Source organism: Apium graveolens, chromosome 6 (assembly GCF_009905375.1).
Source record: "Apium graveolens cultivar Ventura chromosome 6, ASM990537v1, whole genome shotgun sequence".
Taxonomy (NCBI): Eukaryota; Viridiplantae; Streptophyta; class Magnoliopsida; order Apiales; family Apiaceae; genus Apium; species Apium graveolens.
The window spans coordinates 30,660,545-30,674,500 of NC_133652.1; the positions used below are offsets into that span (position 1 = coordinate 30,660,545).

Here is a 13,956-nt window from a genome sequence, read left to right on the forward strand (position 1 = left end):
TAATTGATATTAAATCTAACGCATCTAATAATCAACTATTAGTACTTCTCGATTGAATTCATGTGACTTAGTTTAATTAAATCATATTGTGTTAATTTAGTTTGTAATTCTTTTTGCATAATTTTGTTGCATCGATCTTACTTGGATATTTGATTCTGTGACAAATTTATTCAATTTAATTGAATTCGCTACATGTGGTTTCTCCCGCCTTGATATATGTGTTATAATTGATTAATCTGAATAGTTTATTAAATTATCTAAATATAGGCGTTACAATCAATTAATTCTTATAATTTATTAGATCAAAGAATGTTTCATTGATTTAATAGTATTTAGTAATTTTTGTTAGGATGTCTCTCCTATTGTAAATTTTTCTCAAAGGTCTATATTCTATTTTTTACAAGAAAATATAGTGTATTGTCAAATGTCAATTAATCAACATTAGTTTCAAAATATCTTATTTTTGTGGGTATGTATAATTTCAGCCTTAATATTGTAAAAGTATTTATAACACAAGTTTTTAAAAATATCTATATTTTATAAAAAAATTGACACTATTTGAGAATATTATTTTTTTTACAATTTAGAGATTTTTTTTAAAATTGATTTCAAAAAGCCATTGTAAATTATATAGACATGTTTATTTATATAAGATAAATATATAATATTTTAAAGAAATGTATATATTTTACTCTATATTTATATTGCACTTTGAAATTTGACTTAAATGCTACGGAGTAAATTTTTATACCTTTTATATGTATTTTTTATTATTATATTCTATTCCTTTTTTTTCAATGTTCATCGTGCTTATATAAAACCCTAACAAATTTATAAACGGTGCAGATTAATTCAAGTGTACAGCTGGCAATTCACTTTTACAACTATGAAATCTTTTTTTTTTCCAAAAAAAGAAGTAAAAGAAATCTTCTTATAAATAAATATTCACGACCCATGAATCTCCGTTAAAAAACCCGACCCATTTTCTCTACTTCACTTTTCTGTCGTCTTCATTTCCCAAATCCAAACCATATTTTACTGTGCGTGCGTGTATGTATAGTTCCTATACACACAGAAAACAAATCATAAATGGCGGCTTCATTTTCCCTCTCTTTTTTCAATTCATCAAACACCTAATTTTCCTCAATTCTCAACCCCATTTTTCCAATTTCACAAACCCTAACTAAAATCCCCAATTTTTAAAACCCTAATTTCCAATTCATTTCCTCAAAATTCACCAGTTCAATGGATGGCCACTTCGAAAACAGTGATGATGATGTGACCCTTTCTCCCGATTCAGTTGATTCTGAACAGTCCTTAAGTGATGATTCACCCGAAACCCTAGATGATGATGATGAGGAAGAGTTATATGAAGGTTCCGAGGTTTATGTGAATGTTAATGATATGGCTGATCCTTCCGATTCTTCTGTATGGGTTGATGCTAAATCTGATGATGATGGTAATCTTATTTGTCCTTCGCCTATTAATAGCTATTCGGTGTATTCGTATCGGCCTTGGGGTTATAAGTGGGGTGAGCCTTGGCCTGCTTTCGATACGATCAGGCCCTGGAGTTCTTTTTCTCCGGTTTGGTACGAGGAGAAGCCGTCTTCAGTGGTATGGTTTCTTGACTGTATGTGTGTGATTTTGTATGTAAATGTATAATGTGTGATGCATGTTTGCTTAGTGAGTTTATTTATGAGTATCTTTTTTGCTTTTTATGTGATTGTGTGTGTAAATTTATGATTTTTGTAGGGCGCAGGGTTGGCGAATTTGGGAAATACTTGCTTTCTTAATGCGATTGTGCAATGCTTTACGCACACTGTTTCGTTAGTTGAGGGTGTTCGAACCTATGATCATGTTGCGCCTTGTGATCGTAAGATTCTTTAAATTGGATTTGGTTGTTTTGATTTAGGAAATCAATTGAATTTTTGAATTTATTATTCGTTATAGGTAAATTGAAATTTTGAAATTTGTGTTGGATTGCAGTTAATATTAATGGGTTTTGTATGATCTGCGCTTTCCGTGGCCACGTTGAAATCTCCCTGGGTTCTACAGAGGGCTTTGTTTCCCCTTGGAAACTTGTTGACAACTTAAGTTGTATCCTTTTTTTAGGTTTCTGTGTAGTTTATACTTCATGCATGAATGATACTCTTACACTTGAACTTGGCAAAAAAATACTGTTGTATTTTTTAAGGTGGAAGTTATAGAATTTTAAATACATGTATATTAACATTTTCTTTTTTGACATGTTAACTAATAATAGAGAATGGATATTGTGATCCTTAATTTGATTACCATAGATTTTTCTTCTAGTTTCCAGAGATATCAGCAGGAGGATGCTCATGAATTCCTGCAGTGTTTTCTTGATAGACTCGAGAGCTCTTGTAGTGTTTCAATGTCGAAGGAGGTGATCTCGTGTGAAAAGAACGATAATTTTGTCAAACAGGTTTTTGGTGGCCGTCTTGTTAGCAAGGTAATAATTTATCAGGAATTTATAGGATTATTTAAACCACACATTCTCTGGTGTCTAAATGGTTACTTTTATTCTTATGTTTGTATGTAGAGGTAATGTTTATTTGTTGCATATAATTTCAGCTGAAGTGTTGCAATTGTGATCATGTGTCTGATACTTATGAGCCTTCCATTGATTTGAGCCTGGAGATTAAAGATGTAATCACCCTCCAGGCTGCTCTTGAATCATTTACAAAGCTGGAAAAGATAGAGGATCCTGAAACAAAGTTTACATGTGAAAACTGCAAGGAAGAAGTGTCAATTGAAAAGCAGCTTTTATTAGAGGAGACTCCTTCAGTTGCTGCTTTTCACTTGAAGAGATTTAAGAGTGATGGCTCATATGTTGAGAAAATTGACAAGTTGATTCAGTTCCCACTGGAATTGGACTTGCAGCCCTATACTAATAGCGGTCAAAACAATGATGTGAGTGTCTTCTCTCCTGCTTTAAAAATTCATATTGTCGTCAATGATATCAAATCGTCACCAGTTCATTACCTGACTACGCAGGAAATCAGTGCAGCATTCTGTATCTCTACTGTAAAATTTATTATGCTTTGATGCTGATTACTAGCACTCATAAGCAAGAAACATTCTTATCTTTGAATGAGAATGGTGTTTAATATTATAATACATTATGTCTTGTGATAATGGGCGATCTATCCTTAAGTCTCAGTTAGTTTTTTCAATGTAATACAGTAACCTGTCTGTTTCAATGTACTATAACTATATTTCTGCTTGTTTTAATTAGATGATTAACTCTACAGGTGCATACTGTTTATCTATAAACTTTCTTATTCTTGTGTATTCACGCGCACATGTTGTAACAAAACATTTTGGCTAGATTCATGCATACATTTACTGATATCTTTTGAAGGCGTCATGAAATTTGACCACATATTATGCTCATCAGTTGCATAATTATAGAAGTTTTTACATATTTCTTTATGTGGTAAATGATGTACTAAATTTTCCATGTAGGCTGAACTGAGTTATAATTTATATGCAATTGTCGTTCATGATGGATTCTTTGCTACTTCTGGGCATTATTATTGTTTCATCCGTTCTTCCCCAGACACCTGGTACAAGTTTGATGACTCAAAGGTTAGCACATATACAGAAACTGTTTAGCTTTAGCTATTATATTAGATATGGTTTACACTGAATGTTAATTTTTGTTGCTTTATAGGTGTTTCGGGTTCAGGAAGCCGATGTTCTTTCTCAAGATGCTTATTTACTGTTCTATGCAAAGCAGGGGACACCATGGTTTTCGACGTACTTGGAAACTATAAAACCACTCTTAAATCCACACAATTCCAATACTTCACCCAAGTCGGTGTTAGATAATGCAGACACCCCTACATCATATCCCAATCATGCAACTAATTGTCATCATGATGTTAATGGAACCAGTGATGCTGCTCTTGGTAATATTTTGGAGTCTCCTAGTAGATCAAGGGATGATCAGGTTGATATCATCAACCACAAAGATGATACACGGAAAATGAGTACTACGTTGCCACTTGGGGAAACTTCTCCCATTGATGACTCGGTGAATGAAATTCAGGACAAAAATGTTACTCCTGGAGTGACCCCTACATTGCCACCTGAAACCAGTATATCCCTGAAGGACAACTGTGATGGGATGAAAGCATTTTCACCCCCAGTTCTTCAAGAATGCAGCTTAAATCAGGATGATGTTAGAAGCAATGATAACCCTCAAACGCCACCAAGATCTTCTAGCCAGGATATATACGGAGATGAGTCGGGAGGTATTCAGAATTTACATTGTGCTTTATAAATTGTAGAAGTCCGTGTCATTATGTTATGCAAGGTTAATAATTAACTGTGAATATTGGTGTAAATTTCAGATGCCGAGTCGTATAGCAAGCCAAATCATCACCAGTTAGTAAACCAGGTCCCTACTAAAAAGCCGTTGCAAAAAGAGCTTGAAAGTTCAGAAACAAAAGCAGCAGAGAGATTGTTGAAAACATTACCCTGTGCAAGAAGAAAATCGTTATCGGATCCCATGTCAGGGTCACTTAGTGAAGATTCGCAGATTAATAAGCGAAGAAAAATAATGGAAGTTAGTCCTAATAAGGATGACAGTCCTTCAACAGCTCACAGAAAGGCTAGCCTGAGGTCATTAGCACGACCTTTGGCTGCTGGATGTTTCCGCTGATTGGGCACTTAGGGGGGGGGGGGATATATGTACACACACATTTTTGTCTCATTTGGCTTGTGTAGATGATATTAAAATGTCGATGAGCAACTATCATAGAACCATCAAAATAGCTCTTTCGATCTTAGATACATGTCAGCTTACTTGTTTCTCCATTGTTGAAGACTTGAAGTTGCTAAACTTGGGTTGGTGGTACTCTTTTGGGATGTCAAGTTTGTGATAGATTTTTGTCGGAAAATGTTATTGGTGCAGGGTTTTTAAAGCTTTAGTTAAACTAGATTTTCTCCCATTTGCAGGATATTTAACTGTAGTGTTGACTTGTTTAGAGAATTACAAGAGGTTTATTTGATATATTACCCGCCAAAATTCGTCATTGATTGTGAATGTTTCAATGATTCGAGAATAGCGTAGCTTCTTTGGAAACTGCTCTGTTCTTTAGTTACATTTATGTTTCATGACACACCCGTGCCACTGGCGGTGCTTGGTTTACAAGGAGTGTTATTTTTTCCCGTTCTAGCGTAGAGGGTAACCTCAAAATCATCAACTTCTCAGGAATATATTTGTCATCAAGGTAAAGATTCAAATATTGAATCTTCAACTAATCCCCTACAAGGCTTAAACTTAGCATCAACTAGCCTTAGTAGTACTCGCAAACTTAGGCATCAGCTATCCAAAAGAACTAGGTCTTTTATTGTTTGCACCGACCTCTTTGTTTGCGATATTTGAAAACTCCAAATAGCTTCCTATGTATATAATGATTTGAATACCATATTCTTAGTTCCTCTTCTGCTCCAACGTAAAGGCTTTCAACAACAATACGGAATTGATTTTGTAAAATGGCAGCAGTTGATCTTCCCAGAGATGTTTTAATAGTAATGGATGGATTAAAGGATCCTTCAATGGAACTGCTTGCATGGGTGCTGGAGCACGTCATTTCAGATGGTACTTGGGACATCACGATTCTTCAAGTCTTGCCATGGCTTAATATTCCGTGTAAGTACTGAACTACTCACTCACAGGGTTAGCTAGACAGTAAGAAAAATTATTCTGCAGATAGATTCTGAGCTGAGTGCAAGAAGTTAATTTTATGACTAAATTATTTTCTTGTTATTGGTCAGTATGTTACAAAAAATGGTCTGAGGATGTGATGATGAATATACACAATCTTTGCCGAAATAATGGTGTAATTCCACAAGTGATAACTTTGATGGGTCATCCTCTGAGGTCACTTGTTGTTGAGCGCATTGCAGCTCTGCACCCTACCTTGCTAGTCATCGACAGGTAACGTACATTTACCTGCAACAAAGGCTTTTATCATACTCATCCATGTTTTGTTGAAAAATTCAGTTTAATTGAAAATTTCAATACAAAGACACAGACTATATTCATAAAACTTCATCTTATAATTATTCACGCCAGTGTTTGATCTAAATGTTATGCAAGGCACCATGACAAGAAACACATCCAATTCTATGCTCAGAAAGTTCGTTGCAACATTGTTGTTGCCATGAATGATCGTGGAGAGTTTGAATTATTCAATGGCCGGCCTCGTATGAACACCAATGCGGATTATAGTTTCACCCAACAGGCACCAGCACCTACTTGCTGAGATTCATATTAAAGCACGAAATGCCTGAAGCCTAAAGTTTCCGTAAGTTTTACCCAAGACAAGAAATGTGTAATCGTTGTTCAAATTCTCTCTCACGCTCTGGAAGGAACAAGTATATATATATATATATATATATATAGAATACTATATATATATATATATATAGAATACTGAAGCAAAATACAATAACTAGCCATGTTGCTAATTATTCCTCAATTTCTCTCAATATGGGGAATGATTTGTGAATATGGGATGACATATCACAAGTACCATTCTCAAATATAACATTTATTGTAAGTTGAATAATAGCGGTCCAGTCCTGCTGTGATTGTTGAACTAATAGCATAAATATATAGGTAACACATTTTGCCATGAATTGGAGAACCTTGTCACTTCAATTTCTAAAATTCGCTAATTGGAGGCTGATAGTCTTTTTTTTTTTAATCTAAATTTATGTTCGAAATTGTAGAGGAGATGCACATAATTAAAACACAACTTCATAAATTTGAAGAGGTTACATATATAGTGACTTTGAAGCTCTTCGCATAGCATATTGCATGCATGCATCATACATTAATAGCTTACAGTTACAGTACCCATTTAAATAATTAATTCTTATTTTTCATTTTAGTATTTGATGACATTATTAAGATGCATGTTCTCTCATGGTGCATAGCCACCAGCACCATGTCCACCACCTTCTCCACTCCCTGAACCACTTCCATAACCAGCTGCCCCATATTCACCTCCAGCTGCTCCATAGCCACCTCCACCACCGCCACCAGAACCTCCACCGCCACCACCACCACCAGCTGCACCACCATATCCTGCTCCTGAACCACCACCACTTCCATATCCACTCCCTCCAGCTCCACCTGCACCAGCACCTCCACCGCCACCACCACCATGTCCACCTCCACCTCCAGCTCCCCCAGCACCACCATAACCAGCACCACTTCCACTACCAGAACCCTCACCACCTCCATAGCCACCACCATGTGCACCACCAGCACCAGAACCACCGCCACCTCCACCACCGCTGCCACCACCTCCACCACCACCACCACCAAGACCTTTTCCACCTCCATATCCAGCACCACCGCCTTCACCACCTCCGCTTCCATATCCAGCACCATGCTCTCCTCCAGCTCCATACGCAGCTCCTCCTCCACCTCCATGACCACCACCCCCTCCGCCGCCACCACCAGCAGCAAGTCCAATATCCACTGAACCATGAGTGTATCCAGCTGCAGTCTCTTCATAAGTGAAGAGAGCTCGAGTAGCAGAACATATTCCCAAACCTAAGAAAACAAGAAAAATTAAAGAGGAAACTTTAAAGGTCGCCATTTGTATATTAGTGAATGAGTTTGATTTAAATCTCAACTCTGATGGAAATACCATGAAATGAGTTGCCTATTTATAGGAATTGTTGGGGGTCTTAAACAGAGTAAACCAGTAGTACTGTATGCGCAGAAATGATGAGTACAGCGCATGAAAAGACAAGTCCGAGTCCCCACATATGGTCCATTAGGAATACACTAACCAACGCTATATACAGTCCCACTAATATGCATTTGGCTGTCGCCCACTCTGCTTATGCCTTATATATTAATTTCTCAGCAGAGAAATATTATTGTTGTGGGTGGTATCAACAAATATTTCAGTTAGGGATGTAACAATAAATTTACTAACTTTTTCTTAAATTTAAATCCGCCTTTGTGCTGGGTATATGATACTTACGGTTACGGATAATGAGTTGCAGGGACCGACACAGAAATTTCAGATGATCCTGGTTAAAAAATATCATACCCATTATCTCAAATAAAATACAACATGTAGAGATGAATATATATTAAAAATTTGCTATTTTAATATATTATATTATAAATTTAAGTGTTGAATGTAATACTAAACTTGAATTCATATATTTTATAAATTTCAAATTAGTTAAGAATTAATCATGTGTGCCTTTGTGAGTTTGAACTTAGAATCAATCTTTTTGATAAATTTTAACTTAGATTACAAGTTTAAACTTTAGAAAATAACATTTACGGAAAAACTTTATTAGGTATTACTCATCTGTCCATGTAACTAGTGTTTTTATCCTAAATTATGAAAAAAAAGTTAAGAACAAAGGCTGCTTTTCACCGGACGGAACTTAATTTAACAAGTAATTATAACGATAACATTGTGAAAAGTAAAAAAAAAAAGATCTAGGTTGGCCCGCCAACGATGAGTTGGTCATGAGTTGGTCAGAAATGACATTGAAGGGAATAATGTGCCCCAATCATTTCGTAAATCAATATTGGTTGCTTATGATGTAATTTCAGTGGTCGATTATTTCGGTCCGTTATAAGCTATTTTTTGTGATTTTTTTTTGAAATTTTTGCGTACTTTGCATGATTACATGTGGTGATTGATATAGAGATGCATAACAACTGGATTCGGACCGGGCTTTATAAAATCTGAAAAATATGTGGCCCGTTAAGATCCGCGTTCGAATCGGATCAGGCCGAGTTTTTTTCAAATTATATTTTTATCAATTTTTTTCCAAATCGGATTGGACGGGATTTTCGGATGCGGATTTTTTGTGCATCTCTATACTGATAATGATCCAATTTAAGGTAAGCTAAAACTTTTTTCTCAGGGGTCATATTTCTGCTAAAAATCTCTTCTCTAGCGTCAAATATCTTCCAGGCGGACCTATTAGTTTTTAGGTAAATCCTCGAATTAATAGTCAACGAATATAGCGCAATTAACTAAAATCAGGTTGCTCGGACTTTAATGTACGATGAAAACAGAAGAAGAGTTCCCTCAAAACCACACAATAGTACAAATCCAACAATGTATAGGATATGTTAACTTGACGGAGTTCAGCTGTAACATAATTTGCCATCAAATTTCTCTGTCAGTATTGTTTTTATAAAATAATTCATTCACTGCACGAAAATTTAATTTTACTTCCCGTCCAAAACATAATTTGATTTAACTCATCGTTAAAAAAAATTAAGCTACATTTTCAATCGATTTGTTTAATCTAAGTGTTGCTTGAATTTGGTGAAATTCTAATTTGGATATTTTTCATCTAATTGTTGTCAAATTTTACTTTTATATATGTGATGATTGTTATGCCCAAAAATTGGTATAAACAATATTCAGATTAAGATTAATAAAATGAGTAAAATCGAAGGAGAAGCGCCTGAAATCTAGGAAAAGATAAGATTGACTTTCCATAAATAGAAGGCGCGCCCTAAGAGCGTGCCCCATTGACTGAATAGCTGATTGACGGTTGTGGTTATCATGTCTGAAAGGCGCGCCCTCCTGCCTAATGGGAGGCGCGCCCAATTACTGAAGAGGGGGTGCGGAATTCCTTGAATGGATTCTTTTCCATGGTGAGCCTTAGGGCGCTCCTTTGATAGATTACTCGGACATGATTGCTTTGATAGACTCATGCCTTGGCTTTACTGGATAGAGTTGGGACAAGCCCTAATGGTGAGTAATTTAGGGCGCGTCCTACGATGTAGAAAGGCATAGGAAAAGATCAAAGGCTAATGATAGGGCGGCGCCAACATGTAGGAATGATTGGGCGCGCCCTTAACTTCTACTTGGCACACAAAATGTATCTTTGAAATGTTACTTGGATGAACTCTTTGGAAGATTCAAGGAAGATGGAGAATGTTATTACTAACCTATTAGATGAAGGTACTCTATTGAAGAACTCCTCCCTGTAGCACATCTACAGGAAAAGCGGTGTCCGTGGTCAGAGACCTCCAGAGGTATGCCTGGACTGAAGACGTCCTCCTGTAGTCAATGAGTGTCCTCATTGGGGATGTGAGGTGAAATTTGGTGTGTGTTTTGGGAGCTCTGTCTCTGTAGTCAACGGGTGTACTCGTTGGGAGACTTCGGAGTATCCTGCACTTTGCACCCAAAAGCTTGGGATCACTTGTCCTGTAATCTGGTAGGGGCTCCTTATCGGGGGACAAGGATGCGTCCAACATTTGGGGTGAACCACGGCTATACCTGCGTCCGTGGACTAGAGAAACAGCTGGTAGCGGAGGGTGATCTTTGGTCAGGGAGATGCCTCATCCGTGAGGTCTCGAAGCTGCGGACGAGCCTTGGGCCTTTGTGGTTGGGCCTCATCGGCGGACATTCCTAAAGCTAGTAGAAGACGGTTTCCAGTGCGTTTCCTAATGGGCCTCGGGATAAAAAATCTAAGCCCGTTAGGTATCTTGTTCCCCAAGAACTACGTGGGCTTGATCTCCTATAAATAGGGGTACGTAGGCACATTGTGAGGGGTCAGAAGAGAGAGCGCAAAGGAGCCACCACTAACCCTAAACAATCTCAGCCCCCAATAATCACCACCACCAAACACTGTTCATCTTTTCCGACGAATACTGTTCATCGGATCCACCGGTTACTATTCACGTTTCCGACGAAGAACCGCCATCACAGATCTTGTTTCCGGCTACGAACCTCAAACTTTGTTGCTCCCAAATTCCTCCGTCAACAAATTGGCGCTAGAAAGAGGGGCTAATCAAGATCTGCATCTGGGAGGAAGGATGTCTCAATATCGTGATGGAAGTTTTTATGATGGAAGTTCTGAAGAAGATTTTGATCACGACTATGAATATGAACCCTACGTTCCGTCAATGACTGATCGTCCCATGCCGGATGTTGGGGGACAGCCACCTGTGCTCATCAGCAATGCCGATTTGTTGGAATAACTGTATCGCTTGGGCGATGCTTTGAATGGTTTCGATTCAAGGTTGAGCACTATGGAGCGACGCAAGGTCAGAAGGGGTCTTCGCCGCGGCCATGCAACTCATGCACCTGGAAAAGCACCCATGACTGATAAGGATGCCTCAGCCGGCCATGGCCGCACCGAAGGAGGGCGTGTGCCGATAACCCCGCGGCGCCTGGACTATTCCAATGACACATCCCCAATCATCGAGCTAGTGGAAGAAGATGCTGATGGTCGTGAAATTTTGCGGGCGGATAACTGGGGAGCCACCCATCCGCACTGGTCTGGACGTAGTCTCGAGGAAAGCAGACAGGCGGAGTCGATACCGGAAAATCAACATCGGGGCTTCGCAGCTTTGAAAGATCGCCTGGGGATCCGCTTGGGCGACGATGATTTAAGAATGTTGTTACTTGAATGGCAGAAAGAAGCTGATCGTGGAGATGTGACGCCCCATGATACAACGCGTGTGCCCCTGAATTCCTAGGAAAATCGGGAGTGGCACCGCGATCCAACGCGTGTGCCCCTGAATTCCCAGGAAAATCGGGAGCGGCACCGCGATCATGAGAGAGCTCCTCTCCGCAGATCGCTAGATCGATATGGTCGTGGGTATGAAAACGATCGTTGGAGGAGGCCTCAATGGAGGGGAAGAGGTGGAGACCGAGGATGATACTTAGAGGGATACCATCGCGACAATTACCGCGGTCACCTTGATTCCCGCTGGAATAACCGAGCAGACAGCTATAACTATGCGGAACATGATGATCACATAGACGTAGAAAATTATGATGGCGGTACGGCTCGAGGCCGCGGCCAGGGTCAGGAAGAAAATCAAGGGAGAAATCAAGGACGAAATCCTGAAATAATTGTGATACCCGAAGACTCCCAAAATACGTACCAGCAGCAAGCCCCTCCCGGGGGGAATTAAGTGGAGGTACCTCAATTACAACCCCAAAGTTCGCAGCCTCAAATGCAGACCATTCCAGGCGTGGGAACTTTCATTGTGGGAGATCTAAAAAGGCTACTTAACCACCTGGAAGGCAGGGTGACGGCCACAGCTGAAATCCCTTCCCCTTTCTCGGTGGCTGTAAGATAGGCACAGTTGCCGGCTGGGTATCGCAACACTACTAGCGATCTCTGTTTCCACGAAAACTCAGACCCGATGGAATTCCTGGGTCGTGTTAATATAGAGATGGACGTGTACCAAGTCCCGGACTTGGATCGATGCCGTCTCTTGGCGGCAACCTTTAGAGAAAGCGCCCAGCAGTGGTTTCAAAAGCTCGGGCCAGGAGTGATCACCTCATGGGATCAGATGAAAACTCTGTTCTTAACCAAGTTCCAAGCCGCGGTGAGATACGCGCCCTCTGTCACAACTCTTGCCAATGTTAGGCAAAGACAAAATGAAAGCTTGACACCGTACTTCAAAAGGTTCAACGCTGAATCTACTAGCGTGAGGGGGGCATCAGACGAAGCCCCAAAAAGCTTCTTGATCGCAGGATTAAGGGTTGGCTCGGACTTTTGGAAGCACTTGCAAGGGAAAGACCCGGCTACTCAAGTAGATGTCTTCGCTTTGGAAGAATCTTTTAAAGCTATAGAACAATCTCTGGCAGAGGTGCAACCGACTTCACAGTCAAGTCAGAGAAGCAAAGGAAGGAAAATGATAGGTCTCCAAGCCCAAGGTACAGAAGAAGTAGTCGAAGCCCAGACCGGGTAAATACCGCAAGCACGAGGAGGGGATGGAGTCCTCCCTCAAACTATGACTACATAACAAGCCGGTACACGCCTTTGGTCACATTGATCGAGCATATCTACGAAGTAAACAAAAATAAAGGGTTATTTAGAAAACCTGAAGCTTTATCATCATGGCAAAGCAAAGACAAGAAAAAATATTACGAATACCATGATCATCTGGACATAACACGCATGAGTGCCGACATTTAAAAGATGAAATCGAAGCGCTTATCAAGGAAAGATACCTTGGAGAATGGGTAGTCAAGGAAGTAAGGAAGCACAAGGATGACAGAGCGAAGGAAGAGGAAAGGCGAGCCCCGCGTGGGTCGAACAATGATACCCTGGAGGAAAATAAATTTGTCAGGGATGGCAGTATCCGAACAATCTACGGGGGAGATCCCGGGATGGAATGCAGCAACCGAGCCTTAGAAAGATACGCTAGGGAAGCCCGGTTCAGGCCTCTCACGGACATTCATAGGGTGGAAACTCGGCCACCCAAAGTATTTAAGGGTGAGTCCATGGATATCACTTTCAGAGAAGCGGATGCCTGATGGGTACATCATCCCCACAATAATGCGCTGGTTATTTCCATCCAGATCGGAACCAAGAATGTCTATAGAGCCTTAGTGGATAATGGAAGCTCGACAAATATCCTCTACTACAGCACCTTCAAGAAAATGGGACTACCTGATCAGGATATGTCGGGGGAAGACTCGTGGGTCTATGGCTTTTCAGGCACAGGAGTTAGAGTCATGGGATCGATTCGGCTGCCATGTACTTTGGGGGAAAGCCCATTGTCGGTAACGAAGATGCTTGAATTTAAGGTCCTGAATCAAGAATCGTCCCACAACGTGTTGTTGGGACGACCTTTTCTGCGGGAGATGAGGGTTATCACCTCAATCCACCACCTAACCATCAAATTTCCAATGCCAAATGGGGTAGGGAGTATAAAGGGTTCTTAGTATGACTCTCGGGAGTGCTACAGGAAAGCCATGAGAGGCTTTAGAAAAGACTCCCATGCCGAAGATACTTCGGACGTAGATCAAGAAAAAAGCATTGAGCAACCAATCGAGGAAATCCGAGTCCACTATTATGTTGAGCAAGAAGATGAGCATCCCTCCGGGTTGCCCCCAACAATGTTGTACTTGGAAGACACAATCAGAATTGAGATGTTGGAAGAAGAGGAGG

General features: G+C 39.8%; 4 protein-coding genes across 4 annotated transcripts; 3 read left to right on the top strand and 1 right to left on the bottom strand.

Annotated features, from left to right (window-relative positions):
* Window positions 1-972: 972 nt before the first annotated feature.
* Window positions 973-5,056, top strand: LOC141667854 (uncharacterized). The gene is made up of 8 exons (XM_074474488.1): window positions 973-1,614; window positions 1,753-1,873; window positions 1,987-2,097; window positions 2,301-2,473; window positions 2,596-2,934; window positions 3,490-3,612; window positions 3,698-4,280; window positions 4,380-5,056. Exons 1-8 carry the CDS (start codon window positions 1,246-1,248, stop codon window positions 4,688-4,690), a joined length of 2,130 nt encoding a protein of 709 aa, XP_074330589.1. The 5' UTR covers window positions 973-1,245; the 3' UTR covers window positions 4,691-5,056.
* Window positions 5,057-5,195: 139 nt separating this feature from the next.
* LOC141667856 (uncharacterized) lies at window positions 5,196-6,696 on the top strand. The gene is made up of 3 exons (XM_074474490.1): window positions 5,196-5,683; window positions 5,809-5,971; window positions 6,134-6,696. Exons 1-3 carry the CDS (start codon window positions 5,527-5,529, stop codon window positions 6,297-6,299), a joined length of 486 nt encoding a protein of 161 aa, XP_074330591.1. The 5' UTR covers window positions 5,196-5,526; the 3' UTR covers window positions 6,300-6,696.
* An 84-nt stretch (window positions 6,697-6,780) lies between these two features.
* LOC141667855 (uncharacterized) lies at window positions 6,781-7,699 on the bottom strand. Its single transcript, XM_074474489.1, has one exon. It carries the CDS (start codon window positions 7,644-7,646, stop codon window positions 6,963-6,965), a length of 684 nt encoding a protein of 227 aa, XP_074330590.1. The 5' UTR covers window positions 7,647-7,699; the 3' UTR covers window positions 6,781-6,962.
* A 4,530-nt stretch (window positions 7,700-12,229) lies between these two features.
* Window positions 12,230-13,730, top strand: LOC141664850 (uncharacterized). The gene is made up of 3 exons (XM_074470804.1): window positions 12,230-12,716; window positions 12,982-13,268; window positions 13,365-13,730. The coding sequence occupies exons 1-3, from the start codon at window positions 12,230-12,232 to the stop codon at window positions 13,728-13,730; spliced, it is 1,140 nt and encodes a 379-aa protein (XP_074326905.1).
* Window positions 13,731-13,956: the final 226 nt, after the last annotated feature.

What these genes read in the sequence shown, in the direction of transcription:
- LOC141667854 (XM_074474488.1), top strand. Translation starts at nt 1,246, where the DNA reads ATGGATGGCCACTTCGAAAACAGTGATGATGATGTGACCCTTTCTCCC. An exon ending in ATAGCGGTCAAAACAATGAT is followed by an intron (nt 2,935 to 3,489) that starts GTGAGTGTCTTC and finishes TTTTCCATGTAG; the next exon opens with GCTGAACTGAGTTATAATTT. An exon ending in ACAAGTTTGATGACTCAAAG is followed by an intron (nt 3,613 to 3,697) that starts GTTAGCACATAT and finishes GTTGCTTTATAG; the next exon opens with GTGTTTCGGGTTCAGGAAGC.
- LOC141667856 (XM_074474490.1), top strand. Translation starts at nt 5,527, where the DNA reads ATGGCAGCAGTTGATCTTCCCAGAGATGTTTTAATAGTAATGGATGGA. An exon ending in GCCATGGCTTAATATTCCGT is followed by an intron (nt 5,684 to 5,808) that starts GTAAGTACTGAA and finishes GTTATTGGTCAG; the next exon opens with TATGTTACAAAAAATGGTCT. An exon ending in ACCTTGCTAGTCATCGACAG is followed by an intron (nt 5,972 to 6,133) that starts GTAACGTACATT and finishes ATGTTATGCAAG; the next exon opens with GCACCATGACAAGAAACACA.
- LOC141667855 (XM_074474489.1), bottom strand. Translation starts at nt 7,646, where the DNA reads ATGGCGACCTTTAAAGTTTCCTCTTTAATTTTTCTTGTTTTCTTAGGT.
- LOC141664850 (XM_074470804.1), top strand. Translation starts at nt 12,230, where the DNA reads ATGGACGTGTACCAAGTCCCGGACTTGGATCGATGCCGTCTCTTGGCG. An exon ending in GATAGGTCTCCAAGCCCAAG is followed by an intron (nt 12,717 to 12,981) that starts GTACAGAAGAAG and finishes GACATTTAAAAG; the next exon opens with ATGAAATCGAAGCGCTTATC. An exon ending in TGGAAACTCGGCCACCCAAA is followed by an intron (nt 13,269 to 13,364) that starts GTATTTAAGGGT and finishes ATTTCCATCCAG; the next exon opens with ATCGGAACCAAGAATGTCTA.